This window comes from Hyposmocoma kahamanoa, unplaced genomic scaffold (assembly GCF_003589595.1).
Source record: "Hyposmocoma kahamanoa isolate Upper Pololo Valley unplaced genomic scaffold, ASM358959v1 80, whole genome shotgun sequence".
Classification (NCBI taxonomy): Eukaryota; Metazoa; Arthropoda; class Insecta; order Lepidoptera; family Cosmopterigidae; genus Hyposmocoma; species Hyposmocoma kahamanoa.
Window position 1 is genome coordinate 4994146 of NW_020654051.1, and position 17215 is coordinate 5011360.

General features: G+C 35.6%; 1 protein-coding gene across 1 annotated transcript in view; it reads left to right on the plus strand.

Moving 5' to 3' along the window:
- Positions 1–17215, plus strand: part of LOC113233930 — a 77150-nt gene that overhangs the window by 40892 nt on the left and 19043 nt on the right. Inside the window, exons 17-20 of the mRNA XM_026469166.1 lie at positions 1707–1901; positions 8834–8918; positions 11647–11795; positions 14987–15145. Of these exons, the coding sequence (XP_026324951.1) occupies positions 1707–1901; positions 8834–8918; positions 11647–11795; positions 14987–15145 (588 nt within the window). The remainder of the gene's footprint in view (positions 1–1706; positions 1902–8833; positions 8919–11646; positions 11796–14986; positions 15146–17215) is intronic.

Genomic DNA, 17215 nt, shown 5'->3' on the forward strand with positions numbered 1-17215 from the left:
AATGCAGTTAGAAATAGTAGGTTCGACTCTCCTGTTAAGTTTGCATAATAATAGGAAAGAAAACTTACGAGTACTTTTTAAAATTATTTTCGTATACGATTACCTTTTAGTTTAAGATGACATAACCTAACAATAACAGCCACACCGATACCATAGTACATCAAAACAAGAAGTCCAACTCCTATTTGGGTGACACTTCAATGCCTACACGTCTTTCGGAGAGTAGGGTTGTCACATAATTATTTTAGTTGTTAACCAGGTTGCACAACATAATTTGAAGAAAAAAACAAGTTGTTCATCATAGTATTCTCGTGCGGTAATTATTAAAATATTCTCTGTCCTAAGGTGCGTACAGATCTAGCGATTGTGCCGCAAACGCGTGCTGCATGCGTGCAATTAAATACATGTTAATACACGAACAGATCGCACAACATAATGCACGTGTGCAGCTCGCGAGCCTATCGCAAACAGGCGCATTTGCGTCGCATTCGCGAGATCTGTACGCATCCTATGCAGTAATTAAAATATTGATATTTTTATATCAGCATCGTGGACTGGTATCTCGATTATGCGAGTATGATCAGAAAATAGAAATGAAATGCGAGTTTAAGACATATCGATACATTTATAAAGAAATCAAGTAACATGAAGATCAAATGCGCATTTATTTACTTAGAGAAAAAATATAAATTTGAAACAATGTTTTTTCAATTCTGGTAGTAATTTTATTAGTATTTATATTATTAATATCGCTAGGCAATAAAGATAGAAACCCCGGTTTTCGGTACTTTGCCTTTATTAACCGACTTCAAAAAAGGAGGGGTTCTCAATTTGACTATATGTTTTTTGTGTATGTATGTTACGCGATAACTCCGGCGTGTGATGTGCGATTGTGAACCGATCGCAAGTATCGTCAAACTTGTTGGAAAGAGGGTACAAAATATTTCACCTCTAAGGGTGCTTTTCCACCAGAGATGTGCGAGATAGCGAGGCGGTTGGAGGATGTGTAGCGGCGCGGTGCGAGGATGCGTTACGGACTCTTCTCAACTATGCGCAGGCGAGACACGGTGTGGTGGGGTGAGCGGTGGCGGTGTGTCAGTGTCAGTAAATATCATGCTTTCAGTAGCTTTAGTTGCCTACAACGTTTTGCGCACATTCCTGGCCCGCATTCCTCGCACACATCTCTCGCTATTTGTATGTACAAATACTTAGCTCCGCTAACCTTTTTCCACCGAACCTGCGCTAAGTGAGGCTAGGAAAATGAAGTAATCCTATTGGTGGATTTTTTCCTCGCATACCGCCTCGCTACGTCGCACATCTCTGGTGGAAAAGCAGCCTAAGGATGGCAGACTAGGGGATTAATGACTTTTGAGATCGGTTTTTTTACTACTCTGTACTAACATTATTAAATATTTTAAACACCAAGCAAACCGCGCTTTGCAACTCGTGTGCACCGCGATATTATACGAGTGTGTGTCCGTACAGAACGCACAGCGGGCGTGCATACATATAAGTCGCACCACGCCGCCGCCGCTATGTTTGTATGAAGTTACACTATATGTCTTATTACACTATCCCGCTAGTTTGTAAATTGTCATTAACTTTTTAGTGTTCGCTGTTTTGTGTCGGAGCTCTTTTAAGTTTCTCTTTTAGTTGAATGTATACAGAGTACGTGTCTTTTCAATGTGTATTTTTTATTTTTTCAGTTTGTACAAACAGCGATGCTGGTGTTGTGCATTTTTTGTGTATACAGGCAAGACTCAGACATGACCATCTTAAGACACGAAGTGAAATCAATTGTATCATTCACTTTAAACTGTGTAAAAAACTCAAGTAATATATCACAGAAAGGCTGTTTGAATGTTGATATTCTTAAACAAGTGGAAACTGTAAATGATTCGGTAAAGATATAGAAACTATATTTACGGTCAAAGAAATCAGACAGCTAACAAAAGTTTAGAACTGCTTTTTGCAACTCACTTTATTCTATACTTGTTTCCGAGTTTTACATTTTATTTTTATTTTATATTTAGCTACTCGATTTTATTGCCCGAGACTGTATTATAATCGCATGTATAATGTTAGTTATAATTATATACGTTTGCTGGATTCCACCAGAGAGTAAATATCCGTTGTAATGCACTTAACTTCTTAAGGCTCAGCAACTACAATAGGTAAAGCGCTAAATGCGCCTAATGTAGGTACATTAAAATGTACTAAATATAAGGACAGCATGCTTCGGACCCAAAAAAAATATGCCGCCGGTTTTGTATGATAAACTATTTTTTTAGTTATATAAAATATACATAGCGTTAAATTAAAATGCAATATTTTTTGTAATGTACACTTGGACATTTACGTGATCGTAAGGATAATTATTTATTGCCTGGACCTGAAGCACTTTACATAAACCTCTAATGAACACTACGCCGACGACGATAATGGTAGATGGCAGACAGATATGCTCTTGTTCAATCTATAATCAATTACTGTGTGGGAACGTATGGTACAGGGTCAAGAGCACGTCAAGCTTGACACTTAAGACTTAAATCCAACTCTATGCCGCTTACCATTAGAACAGTCCAAAGTGTCTAGCTTGATGTGCTCTTGACTGTACCTTCGTAAACTTCACTGCAAATATAGTTCTTAAAGCAGTCTCCAACAAGACAAGTAGAGATGGGCAGCTATGAAATTTTAATAAATAAACGAATAACATATAACGGTAAATGACTAAGGACTGTTTAATTCCAACATTATTCAATGGTCTTACGTCACTACGTCAATGAAATAAAAAAATATTTGATAGATGCGATGAAGATAAATATTGAAAATTGGTTAACTTAATGAAATGGTTATATGGCTGTAATATTAAACGTAGGAAACGAACTCTCTCGATAAACTTTATGAAGTTTAGAAGAACCTTGTCTCTATCCAAGAACAAATAAATAAAAAATATTATATTTTTTATCGAAGGACTAAAACGAGTCAATACTTGATGTTATGGTTATGATTGCGAGAAAAACAATATTACAATTTTTTCGCTCTCTCACAACAAAATTACGAACCAAAATTGTGAAATTTTCGCCGAATTTTTTTTCACACAGCTACAACAAACGCACTAACGCGGGAAAATAATAATATGGCGCGACGGTCTATGCGGAAAACTCACGAAACTAAAACCAAGCTACTGCTACTGGTTGTTTGAGTTTGTTCACTCGAAGTAAATTCAAAAATTAGGTACTTTTACTGCCTAGGGATCAAAGCATGCACCTCGGGTCACCGAGGTTAGTAGGAGAATTTTTACTGCTTACACGTCCCTTCGACGTTTGGGAATTTTTCCACCCATTCCGACTAAAATCAGTCTGGCACAGTCACTACTTCTGTCTATACTAGACCATGCGGATGCTTGTTATCCAGACTTGTAAGAGGGTTTACTCAACAAGCAGGAGCGTTTGCAGAATCTTTGCATTAGGTTCATTTTTGGGTTGCGTAAATTTGACCATATCTCAGATTCCCGACCCGTCGTAGAAGGGACTTTCGCCATTAATCCCTTCTGTACTCTGTTCTCTTTAATTCTACCCATAGATATAGGAAAAAAGAGGAGATATGTATTGACGCTATGTAAGATCGAGTACCGTTGTCGCCACTTTTTAGCTTGTGTACAATTCAACCTTAACGCTCTATTATCTACTGCCATAACTTAAAGATTTTGATTGGGTAAGGCTTAAAACGTTTAAAATTTAACAAAATTAAACTTACAGTCACTTGAGTAAGAGTTATATTAAAATATTTCAGTATTTTTTCATCGTGGTTCAGCCATTCACCATCAGGTGGAGTTTTAGTAAAAATGCTAACATAATGCTAAGTATTACACGTTAAATGGCGCTGAAACTCATTTTTTGTTACACTAAGAACTCACGGAGCGGTTTTCGCTGCATCTGCCGCGGGACCGCCGGGCATTTGTAGAATGTAATAGTTAAATATGTAAAATTAGTAGCCCATTTCACGGCGCGTTTTACGCCTGTAGTGGTGACGGTTGCTCGGTGTTGCCGGGGCGGGGTACTAGTAGAACCGCGCAGGACGCGATCACCTGCGCGCTTGATGCAGGCGCACGCGGGGTGAGTTCTCTATTAACCGCTCGACTTGCGATTAACTCCCACTAACTTCGCGCACCGTTCCGCAATCGCAACGGTTTCGTGCTCGCAACCGCGGCAGCTACGTGCCCGCACAAACTTGCAGGATCGTGAGTATTTAAATAAAACCGCTGTCTAGCAGCACCGACGGACGCGGATGGATACCGCTCCGTGAATTGTTAACCTTACTAACTGACGCTACTCAACGAGGGATGTCGTCCTACCTAATGGTTGTTTTAATATCAAAAAAATATTCCATTTTTCATACTATACCTGCACTGGTACTGGTGCATTATTAAATTAATATATTAATATCAATTATTATTATTTTCTTAATGGCGGCCACTAGGCTTGGGCCAGTGTCCGTTTTTTAAGAAAAATATAAAAAATATGGCAATCGTCGCCAGGGTCAGGTTTCCGTTATTCGGTACCACTTAGAGGATGGAAAAAAATAAAGATTACCACGGGTTGGTGAAGCTGTCACTGTCAAGAGTAAACTCGAACCATCAACGAATTTAATAAATTATGTTGTTTTTTTTTATGAAGTATTTATGTAATTTTCTATATTTGTTTCTAATTTATTTTGCATGCACATGTAAAATAAGGCCGATTTTATTTTATTTATTTTTTAAATGCATTTGCTATGGAAATTTAAACAAAGTCAGAAATAGTAATAAGAAAACCAATCTTTCGATTTTTCTGCAGCTTCAATCCAACCTTCTTTTATTTTGAACTCATTGGAAAAACTTAAAAAATACTCTACGTTTAATCTATGAGTATAATGAAATTTAAATATCTAAATTATCTAAAACAATAATATAAATAATTCACATATATTTTTCTGTCGCCCTTACCAACTTGTTCGCTAACTCTCGCCTTAAATCTTGATAATATTAAAACAAAATTTACACCGTACAAAATTTTATGAATGAAAATATCAAACTAGGTAAAATGTAATTTATTTTATGAAATCATAAAATAAACTTTAAATTAATAAATATCAAATATGCTGTAGGCAATATGATTATTGGTCAGTTGTGCCTTTAGGACTTAGTGTAGTATATCCAACAATTACTGATAAAGATTTTAGAAAAAAAAAGGTAAAGGTCCAACGACCTTTACCTTTTTTTTTCCTATAATTGTAATCAATAATAAAAATATCCTATAACTGTAAGTCAATACTTACAATTATATGGACGTCGGGTCCGCGCTAAAAAGTGTCCGAACTTATAGGGCGTTAAAATCGCATACAGAGCGTCATTCACGCTTTAGTCTTCGTTTGTTCGACTGACAGCGAAGCAAGCAAAATTAGACAGTACTGCGATGACATTACAATTTAAATTCAACGTTTTAGCTTTTTTATATTCCTTTACATGTCACTACGTTTAAATAGGTTGACTTGGGACATTTTTTTCGTGATTTTTGTATTAGACCCGTCGTCCATTTATTTGTAAGTCAATGGTAAAGGTCTATACTTTTTCCTGACCCTAAATATATTCCGGGGTGTTTATAAAATACTAACAACGTCACAGGACTATATTACAACAATTACATCATGAACGACACTTGTGTTCGAGGGATTTTAATAATTCCTCAGGCTTAACTTTTTTTAAACATTTAAATAGATCGCTCTGAACGGTGATAACTCATTCCGATAGCATTTTCTTTGAATAATATTAAGTGACTGGACGAACAAGTCTTGCGCCTGATAGTAAGCTAAATGCCTATCCATAACAATTGCAGTGCCACTCAGAGCTTTAAATCGCAAAGATTTGAGGGGCACTGCCACGGCGCCCGTCACCCTGAGACATAAGTTGATAAGTCCCATGTGCTACAGGCATTTCACCAGCACGTATTACCCTTCAAAATTGGAACACAGTAATGCTGACATTACTGCTTGGCGGCAGAAATAGTTAAGGTACTTCTCTGGACGAACTCTTAAAAAACAAAGCAGCAAAATAACATCTACTACATCTACAATCTTCATGGACATGACGAAAGCATTTGATTTTATGTCACATAAATTACTGCAAGACAAAATATATGACTACGGATTGAGAGGACCTGCATATGATCTAACCGTTCACGCGATACATGCAGCCGTAGACGCATACCACACCTAGAGGTGCCGGTGATGATTTTATACCGATTTATCGGATATCGAAGTTATAACAGGTAAAAGAACTAATACTAATTGCTATTTCGATAACTACTCTAGCAAACCATGAAGTTTTTAATGCCTGGGTCTGTCATTTAAAAAAAAATAAACAACTTCAAAAATACGTCACGACAATCGTGTGTGTTATTGTTTGGGCTGGTGATTTCGGTGTTTATTTATTGAAAACACCGTAAGTAGCGTTTTTTAAGTTTACCCTGAATATAAATGTTTATAAACTATACTTTGAGTAATTTCATGGTAAACGTTAGAACCACTCAAACGGAATATTATCATCTTTATCCAAGTACACCAAAAATTTCATTAGTGCTTTTTAAGTGCAGGATTTGCGGTGTATTACTGTATTTTATTTGAGATGTTTTTGTTGGTAGTACGGAGGGTATTTATTTAGCAATGCAGAATAATAATTTTTATTTATAAAAACTTGTATTTAAACTGAATCTTTTTCTAATTTGCGAAACCAAATAGCCGCCATTTTGCGATAGGAGGAGCGCATCGCGTGAGCGGCTAATAAAATCATACCTACAGAATCGCCAACAAGAGGTACATCGACCCCTCCTACATAAAGTATCGTATATCGAAATTGCCAAGTTTACAGGGCAGTGTTTCAAAGATCTGAATTCACTAAAATAAGCATAACACGTGACTTTAGCATTTCTCAACTTTATTCGGCAAAGCTCGTTGCTCACATAGAGTATTATAAAATTCTAGATATCGGTTAGATGATCTATGATGATCTATTAGATGATCACTCTATGTGACGAGTGACTTCAGAACTTTAAAACGCTCGCCTGTAAACTTGGCGACGTCGACATACGATCCTTTACGTAGGAGGAGTCGATTTATTACATACATGGACAAAAATATGGAAAAAATAGTCAAATCATATATAGGAATTGTAGAAGACCTTGTACTGCAGGGCAGTATTTTAGGGCCACTTTTATTTATTCTGTTTAACGACTTGCCAGAACACGTTCAATGGAATATGTACTTTTTGCTGACGATTCCTCTGAGGTAGTAAGATGTACTAATTTTAATGATTACAAATTAAAAATTTAACTATAAATGGCGATGGACAAAATGAAAGTTGCTCACGTTGATGATACAAAATTTTTGAGCATTACTTTTGATAATCACTTGACCTGGAAGACACATATAAATAACTTAAATAGTAAACTTAGTGTATATGTTCTAATAAATCTGACAAAGATTCACGCTTATGTAGCCTCTAGTTTGCGATATGGATTACTACTCTGCGGACATGCTGCTGCAACACACAATATTTAAAATCCAGAAGAAATGTATCAGGATCATGGGTGGTGTGGATCAGCGAGAGAGTAGTGTGCTTTACTTTAGGAAACTGAAGATGTTAACCCTACCATCGATGTGTATTTACGAGGCCTGTGTTTATGTCAAACAAAATCTAAGCAACTTTAATATAGTCAATACTAAATATCCTAGAAACACAATGAATAAAATAGAAATACGGCCCAAACAACGCCCTAATTTGGAATTTTGCAGTAGAACGATGTCCGTATTAGTTCCCAAATTATTTAATAAAGTACGGGATGCTGTTAAAGGATTAAATTGTAGACAATTTAAAATTAAATTGCATAATTTGTTACTTACTCAATGTTACTATATTGATGATTTTTTACTTGACACCATAAAATGTGAAATTTTACTATTGTATGCATTGACTTACAATAAGTCAATGATTGTATGTTATATTTTTTACTTTTAATTTTCCCATAAAATTCCAATTGTTGTTGTTTGTTTATGTCTATTAATTTAACTTTAATGCATGCTATGTCAAAAATAAAACAAGAATTGTGTAAAATGCAAAAATCGATCTCATATAATATACTGCCTGCAATGTTAATTATATTTTTCAGCGAATAAATATCTTGTATTCTTATAGAAAGCGTACGAAAGGCGTTTAAACTACTTAGTCGAAAACAGATTGAGAACTGTCGAATAAATGTTTTGTAAAAAGTCATGGAACAAAAGTTTTTTATGATATTAGTAATATGGTCTTGGTTAGTATTTTATAAATCACCCTGTATATCGAGTTCTTAGGTTTTCGCGATTGTTACACATAGGAAATGAAAGTATTTTTCCGGATTTAAGTCGCGTATATTTATTTTTTCAAACAAACCGACGTTTCGGGCCCTTTACAGGTCCCATGGTCACGGTTGACTGAGGTGGTACAGTCTTCAACCAGTTATGTCTAATATTAATGCAAACCACCCTATTTTTTCACTATAGTTACAATAGTTATTAATTAAATACCTTATTTTTAATTTTACAAAGAAAACATTCTAATTTACGCTATATAAGTTTTACAAATTATTTTATTGAATGAATTTTTATTAAGTTCAATTTATTATTAATTATTAATAGAAATTAGAATAAACTAAAACCCTGTATAACTAAATATTGGAAAAAAAGTTTGTAATGCCGTTTTTCGTTCCGAGGGCTGAATAGTGTAGTAATTCGTAACAGTTTTAATATTTTTGTTCAGGTACGTGACGTGAATGCTATATTGAAGTTAATGGCCGGAAACATTACTCTATTATATGATGATCCACCGCGCATATACTGCAAAAGTACGTAAATTAACCGAATTTTAATTCGCATTTGTCCTACAATCTGCATATCGTAGTACTAATAGTGCTACCTTTTATTTCATTTACATGCAATTGCTTTAAAAGTTAAAACACAGGATGGGTCATAAAAATGTGTGGTTTTGAAATTTAAAAAAGAATTCAAGTTATAAAGGTGGTTTTCCACTGGCGAGGTGGACGAGACGAGGAATGCTTGTAAGATAAAATATCTATTCTATCCTTGCCTATCTTCGGTGGAAATGGTTTGGATTGACGAGTGTGGGCGAGGCGAGAATTGAAATATTTGTTCATGTAATAATGGCTGTGTTGCTGCTTTCTTAGAGTATTATACTCTGCAATAGAAACACGATTTCACGAACACGCGATCTCGCGTTGGCCTGCTCGGTCTCGCGCGAGCTCGCGATGACTAATTAATATCAATCGCGAGATTATGGGTACGTACGATTTTTGATTTTAAAAAAGATGGTTTCATCTGATTCTTATCTTATTTAATAATAATAATTTACGGGACATGTCACTTCAGCTGCGTATTTACCGCTAGGTGAACTGTACAACACTGATCTTCACTGTCCAAAACCACAGAGCAAGAAGTGAATTTGCTCGCGTTTCATGTCAAATTATATTAGTACATCAAAATAAAAAAGTATTTTAGTAAACTGAATTACAAAAAATATGTATCTATATTTTATTTTTAAAGCTATATATTTTAAATAAATTTATACAAATGAACAATTTTTTTGCTTACCTCACAACAGCTTAAAATATCTATTGATTTATGGATCAATCACTAAAAAAATGACCGTTTAGATTCTTTTTCCTGCTGGTTTTGCAAATTTTTTAAATTATCATTCAAATACATACCTAAGTTTATTTTTTTTGCAGGGATATTAGAAAACATTATATATAACATCTTCTCGTATTAATGTTGACGCCAACGATATCTATGTACAGTCTTTGGTCAGCGACCAAACTGCACAGACACTCATGCGAGACTACAAAACCTGATAAGTACCGATAATGTAACGAGAGTGATCCCAAAGAAATTTATTAGATAAAAATCCAAAAACCTTAATTTACATTGCCGCGGAATGGATAAAAGCAAATTTTTGTAACCGTAGCGTAATGAACTTTTTATCAATTAGTGCAACGTATATATTTATTATACGTATGAGTCAAAAAACAGGCCATGCGTCTTCCGGAGAATTCCAGTAGTCTTCTATAGCAAGAGATATAAGAGCAAGTACTCCCGCCTGTATGGCGCATTGATGCCTACATTCGCTGGGAGCGTAGGGTTGTCACATTTTTATTTTAGTTTATACCATGACGACATGCTTAGGCGTCTGGGTTTATTTCTGTGATCCGGAACACCCAAATCAGAACCGAAGAAATAGAAAAGTTTGTTTTTGGGAATTCCTTATCTAATTGATGACCATAGTGCATATCAAAATTAATAAAAAAATGCAAAAGTAACCTCTCATGCTCAGTAGGTATCGAATAGAAAGAAAATTCTAACTTTGACACACTCTTCTTCAAACAATAATAAACACAACAAGAAAAACGATGACTGTTTCATGATAATCTTTTAATACCGGGCGAATACTTGCGGGCGTGCACATACACAAGTCGTGCTGCTACATTTGTATGGAGTTCGTCTTTGGTCCCTACTTGGTCTTTTTTTACGCATCTTTGGTCCCTACTTGGTCTTTTTTTACGCATATTTGGTCCCTACTTGGTCTTTTTTTACGCACACACTCATAGCATCACACTAGGGAAACCCTGTATCGCGCGTGACATGGACACACACATAGATAACCACAAATTATATCCAAACTCACGAGAGAAATAAATGCAGGCCATACAAACATTTCTCCCGGACCGACCTCTGCGTGGCAACAGCATGGTAACCGTTCGGCCACAGAGATAGTTGAAGACAGTATCTAGTTAGTACGTTTCAAGATTGACATAATTAGGCTAAGTGCAATTTCGTTACAAAAATTCCCTTCCATTCTGCTCTGTGGTAACGTAAATTAATATTTAGTATATCTCAATACTTACTCCGGTTATTCCCATAAGCAAATTTGTCAGTCGGCCACGTCCGCATCATTAACTATCAAAATGCACTAAAAATTCAACTGTAATATATAAATAATTCTAATGCTTTAAAGCTTGTAACATAAATTCCAATACCTTACAATTTTCCAAATTTAAAATCCTACAAAAATAAAATTTATTGGTAAATGATGCATTTTCTAAACGGAAACGAAAAATTCAATCATGGTCACGGTTGCTTCAGACACGATTTAGATCTGAAAAAATATTTCCATCTTCCCAAGGAGCACACTTTAAACGCCTTAAAACTGTTATATCTATAAACAGTCTTAATATGCATTGACTTACAATTATATGGACGTCGGGTCCGCGCTAAAAAGTGTCCGCACTTGAAGGCGTTAAAATCGTATACAGAGCGCCAAACTCCGCTTTAGTCTTCATTTGTTCTACTGACAGCGCGATACTGCGATGACATTACAATTTAAATTTCGAATAGGTTGACTTGGGACATTTTTTTCGTGGTTTTTGTATTAGACCCGTCGTCCATTTATTTGTAAGTCAATGATCATGGGGATGACAATGAAATAAATTACTATAACAAAGTACGAGTATCCGAACGATTCTCATTTAGATTATCATTTATCTGTGTTATTTATTATAGATTATTCTTGTGGTTGGACCAGTGATTTTAACAATGCGGCAAAGCACAACATACGTGAAAGTAGACGATACCTGTTAGAACGCATTGATTATTTCGAAACATTTGCAATAGAAGTAATGCAATTTAGTAAAAAGGCAGAAAACCTAAAGGTACGTATATAAGTTACTTAAGTTATTAACAGTATAAACAACGATATTTATGTACTAGCGTATTATATACGATGAAGACACAATACATCAATATTATAGATTAATAAGCAATAGAGTGTTCTGCCTACTAGTAAGGATAATATAAATAAAATAATTACTATGGTTATCATATACAGGGCGTCACACGGCAATACCATGCGGCGGGAAACCGTCGAGTATATGACCAGAAATAAAGACGAAATGTTATTTATTTTGTTTTAAAACTGTCCTGCTAAATGAAAAAGTTTAATAAACTCAGACAATGTGGATTTATTAAATAAAATTGGAGTAACTAACAATACTCATTGCTCAACACTATGACGATATCAGATATGTTTTTTTTTTACTTTACCGATTGTTTAAATAAATCATTATAATGTTAAACAGTAATAATAATTATACTTGCAAATATCGACACTTAATTTTATTTTTTCAATGCAACACTAGTAACGACTGCGTAATGAATAGCATGAGGTGACGTAATGGGAGTTGCATTAGGTGGACGCAAGACGCAAAAATTATTTGAAACAATTGACGGGTGTCGTCCAATGTTTCACTTCAAACCGACCAGTTTAACTTGAGCTATGCTATAATGGACGATAATTGAAAAATTACATATTTAATTACCGATGAAATGTGACACCGTTTGTTTTGTAATTAAATGTTTTGCTGATTTTCCTATACCACCCAATAGAACAGCCCCCATTGTTAAAGATATTATCATAATTACAATAAATACAAAATATTTTTGGAATATACGGAGACGTACTCACAGTTCAGTTGTTGGCGCTGTACTTTTTCAGCTTTCTAATTTGTGACTTCAGCGCAAACGAGGGTTGATATTTAAAAGTGATATAAGGCCCATTTGCCTGATGAGTTGCCAGAGATGGATGGCCCTTATTTCGTCTCTATTTCTGATTATACATATGGTTATACTCGGTGGAGGGAAAGTGTATCAAATATCATAGATAGAAAATTTTACTGAAAGAAGACTTCACTCGAAGCCTCAATCGTAAGGATTATTTTCTTCTAAATAACACAGCAGCATCTTAAATAAAAGGAAGACCATGAAATTTAACAAAATTTCAAATTAAATGTTAATTTCGTGGTCTGTCTCAATCAATACCCACTTCTTTATGATCCCATCCAATGCCCCGTAAAATTAAGAGAACTTGTTCAATTGACTAAAAAAATATAATGAAAACTCTACCTTATCTATCACAATAAAAATTACACACTGCTTATTAACGTGGCAAAATAAATTATCCCAGAGTTTACCCAAAAAACAAGTTAATTTTTTTCTAGAGCCATATATGTGTGTAGTGCACAAAACGGGTCTTTGTTCTACTAAAAATATCAATAAATCGTTGTCGTCAGTGGATTTGCCGGCCATTTTGTGATAATAAATTATGCGTGCCTTCCTTTCAAAAGATACTTCAATACTAGATGCCGTTTGTTCGGTGACTATTCGATAAAATACATATGATTTCGCGCCGTGTGAAAGAGATGCATTAATACTATGCGCCACTGCACACCGAATACGTCAAAGTTTATTCGATTTGCTTGACAAGGCCGTTGCGTATTCGATAAACGTATAGAGCTGTGCGCGTTTTTTTGCAGGACAAACACCGTTCTATACCTAACGGTTCTATACCTAATATATGCGCCACTATTTGTTCAGTAACATTTAGGCGCTCCGCAGATGGAGCAATTTTAGTTGACGCAACTGGCAACTTTTTACGAGTTTCCATTAACGGTTGCCGGTTGTAGCAACTGAAAGGCCTAGTTGTCTGTCGTCTGTCAGGAGTGAAGTTGCTTCACGAGTTGCAGCACCTCATTCATCTAATGCCACAGCCGTAACTAAACTGTGGCGCTGGTTGTCAATGAGCGGTAAACCGAAATTAGTGACAGACGCGCGGACATGTAAGTCTCAAAATAAAATAGAATAAAATAAACTACGTAAATATTTCTGTATGTGTTACTGCTGTGTGTTATATAGATCAAAATATTGCAATATATATAAATATTGTAAGAATATAAATATCCTACTGTGTGCGTTTATAGTGTGGTGTCGTAATCAAGAGAAAACTATTTTGAGATACCTGCACAGCGTAGAGAATGTCATTTGTTTAATAATTCCTTTGCAAACAATGTGGTATCAAAACACGGCATGGTTATTTCATTTATGCAACATTGCGTTTCTGAGTGTATGGCTCAACTCACACTGGCGCAGAATCGAAGCATCGCGAAGGGTCATGTTTTTCGCCTATAGCATATTCATCTCTATTTTCCCATTATTAAGGTACCTACAAATTTGTGTTTTGCAAATATGGAATCGAGCGTCGAAGCGCGTCACTTGGGCGCCGTGAAGCGTCAGACGCCGACCACACTGAGATACCGGCGCACTAATGCGAGTGTCGTCACGCGTCGCCAGACGGTGAAGTTGAAAAACAGGACGCGACGCGACGCTTCGACTCTGCGCCAGTGTGAGTTGTGCCTATAAGTACATAATCCGTGCCCTTGGTTATTGCCATGTGTAATCGTACGTCACAACTGCTAACAGATTGACTGCATGTTTGCAGTTAATGCGTGAAATCGTTATCAACTTCATGCAGTCGAGGTCTCGGATAAAGGTTTCAGGCATTAACTTACTGTCAAAGTTACACCGAGAGCCTATGGGTTGACTACACCAAACGGCCGCTGGAGACCCTACGTGTACAGTACAATAATATTTTTAGGATGATGTTGAGACTGACTCGTTTCTGCAGTCCATGAGGGATGTTTGCAGAGTATAAGACGGATGGTTTTGGTGCCATCCTCCGGAAAAAGACAGCATCCCAGTTATCCGAAAAAATTTTTTTTTTAATTAACTGGATGCAGTCGAAATCGACTTCATACAGCCGAGATAGACTGCATGCCGTTAATGCGTGAAGTCGTTATCAATTTCATGCAGTCGAGGCCTCGGACATAACAATTGTATTTGTATGAAATTTGTAATGTGTCGTAACTTTTCTATTCTATATAAGTATGACAAAATTCCGTTAATTTCGTACGTAGAATCTATCTTCTCTCCTGAAAATTTGTCATTTTCCAGATGTGGTCTTATTACAGTGCGTTATTAAGAGTGCGAATTTAATATTGTGTGTTTACAGAACTATTATTATGCGCCGTCAGCTGTGATGCATTATCTCACCGTTGCAGGAACTTTTGAAAATATCCACTTCTACTTTTATATTATTAGCGCTATAGGTTTAGTAATCCTAGAGCAGTTCAGAAAGAAAATGACCTATACAAATAAACAGATCATATTGGTAAGTATTTTCTGTACATATTTAGTGTAAGGTTTTTGTCAAGTTCTTGCAACATTTTACTCAAACAATGACAGCTTTATTTTATTAGAAAGACGGTACTAGTTTTTTCTTTTAAGTACAACCTTCAATTTAAATCTTCTTATTAAGTATGTTTAATAAAAAGCGGTGGCAGCTCAGTGGGAGAATGATAATTTCTTGATAGGTCAACGGTTCAAGTCCCAGTGGTAGCATGTACAGGTTACTTTGATTTTGTAAGCAATGTGACGGTGAAGGAAAACCACATGATGAATATAAGTGTCAAAAAAAATTTTCCCTCGCGGAATGACTACTGGCGCGATGCGAACATGTCTGTAATCCAACTTACTACGCATCTAGCTGTGCTTCCTTGTCTGGAACTCCGCTTTAGATCGTTACCGTTGAACTTACTGCACTGTGCTACGCTTCTAGCGCTGCTTCCTATTTGGAACTGTGCTTTAGAACGAAACACGTAGTTGTTGCACCCTGAGCCGCTTCCTAATTGGAACGTGCGTACGGGACCTCGACTACGTGCCGATTAGGGGGAGTCCTTTCCCACTGTACTACCGACGTTGTACATGCTGTATATGTTGTCAAATAAAACCACCATATTGGAAAAACCTGGTTTCCCTCTGTCACCCAATAAAAAACTACTACAATAATAATAATAATAATATAATATACATAATATACTCACTTTTTAATATAATGTAGTGGGTTCATAACTTAAAGACAAGACAAACTAAAAAAAAATAACAAAATAATACTGGCAGCCATTGACTTACATTAGTCAATGCTGGCAGCTGTTTAATTCTTTTTTCAATTTTGAATTTAGAATGCTTGTGTAATATTTGTTCGTTTATAAATTCAGTTTAATATTTTTCTCGTGATGGGGAGAACAAAACGTGAGTCTATAATACCGCTACATGTGGCGGAAAGAATACCAATGGAGATTTTCCGTAACATAACATGTTTTAGAATAAGCCCCAACTTCGTATATTATACCAGAAAACGTGTGGTCGCCCGCAGTCTGTAAGGACGATTGCGAACATCAAAGTAATCAGAGAGCAACTTCGTCGAAATCCATTTCGCATGCAGAAGAAATTCGCTTTGCAGACTAACATCTACACACACAACAAAAATAAAACAAACAAAAATTAACGAAAGTAAAACTATAATTGGAATTAAAAATGTACTAACTCTATATTCTTCTAAATTCCATTCTGCTTGTTGTATTCTATGTACACAGTGATGTCATTTTAAGTTTTAAGGTTTGTTATTTCTGTAGTAAACGTATATAGTGAGTGAGATACCCTCCTATTTATATAATATATAATCGAAAAGATACCCATCTCTATATGCTACCGTGTATACGACGTCGAATACTTGACAGGTGAAGCCTGAAACCCAGCAAATTGCTGACGCTTTTTCCTTTTCTTCGCCACAGATTTAAGCATTGTTTTATAATAAATATTGTTGTATATTTTCTGTTGAAGAATAGTCTTTTTATTTATTTTTTATTACTTAAACCGATAAAACAATGAAGTTTATGCCATAAGCAGTACAGATGTTCCAGATAAGCATGAAATGTTTCCCGTATCCATTATCCGGGTGGTATGGTCGGGTGTTTTGTGTAAAGGTATCCTCCGCTCTACTTTGCGAACAAGGCGTTACGTTAGGCGTTCACCTTAAAGTGAAAGCAACAAATTATGTATTATTATAAAGTAACTTTTTAGAGACTGAGGTGAAACCCGCTCATCGCTTTGCAAATATTGGAGGGCTGCCACTGCGGCGCACGTCTATAAGGTTATGAGGACGATACAAGACCGACTTTATTGATCAAGGGATAATATGTATATATTATACCACACTACATCTTTTCGGAGGGGAATATAAATGAAAATGATCGTTTTATTTTATTATAGTTGCATTGTACTTAAGTAAATAGCTTTTAATACATTTGAGTGTATAAATCACAATATTATATAAGCTACTTAAAATACGCCATTAACTAATTAAAGCCATAGTAATATGAACTTTAACTTATTAATTCAA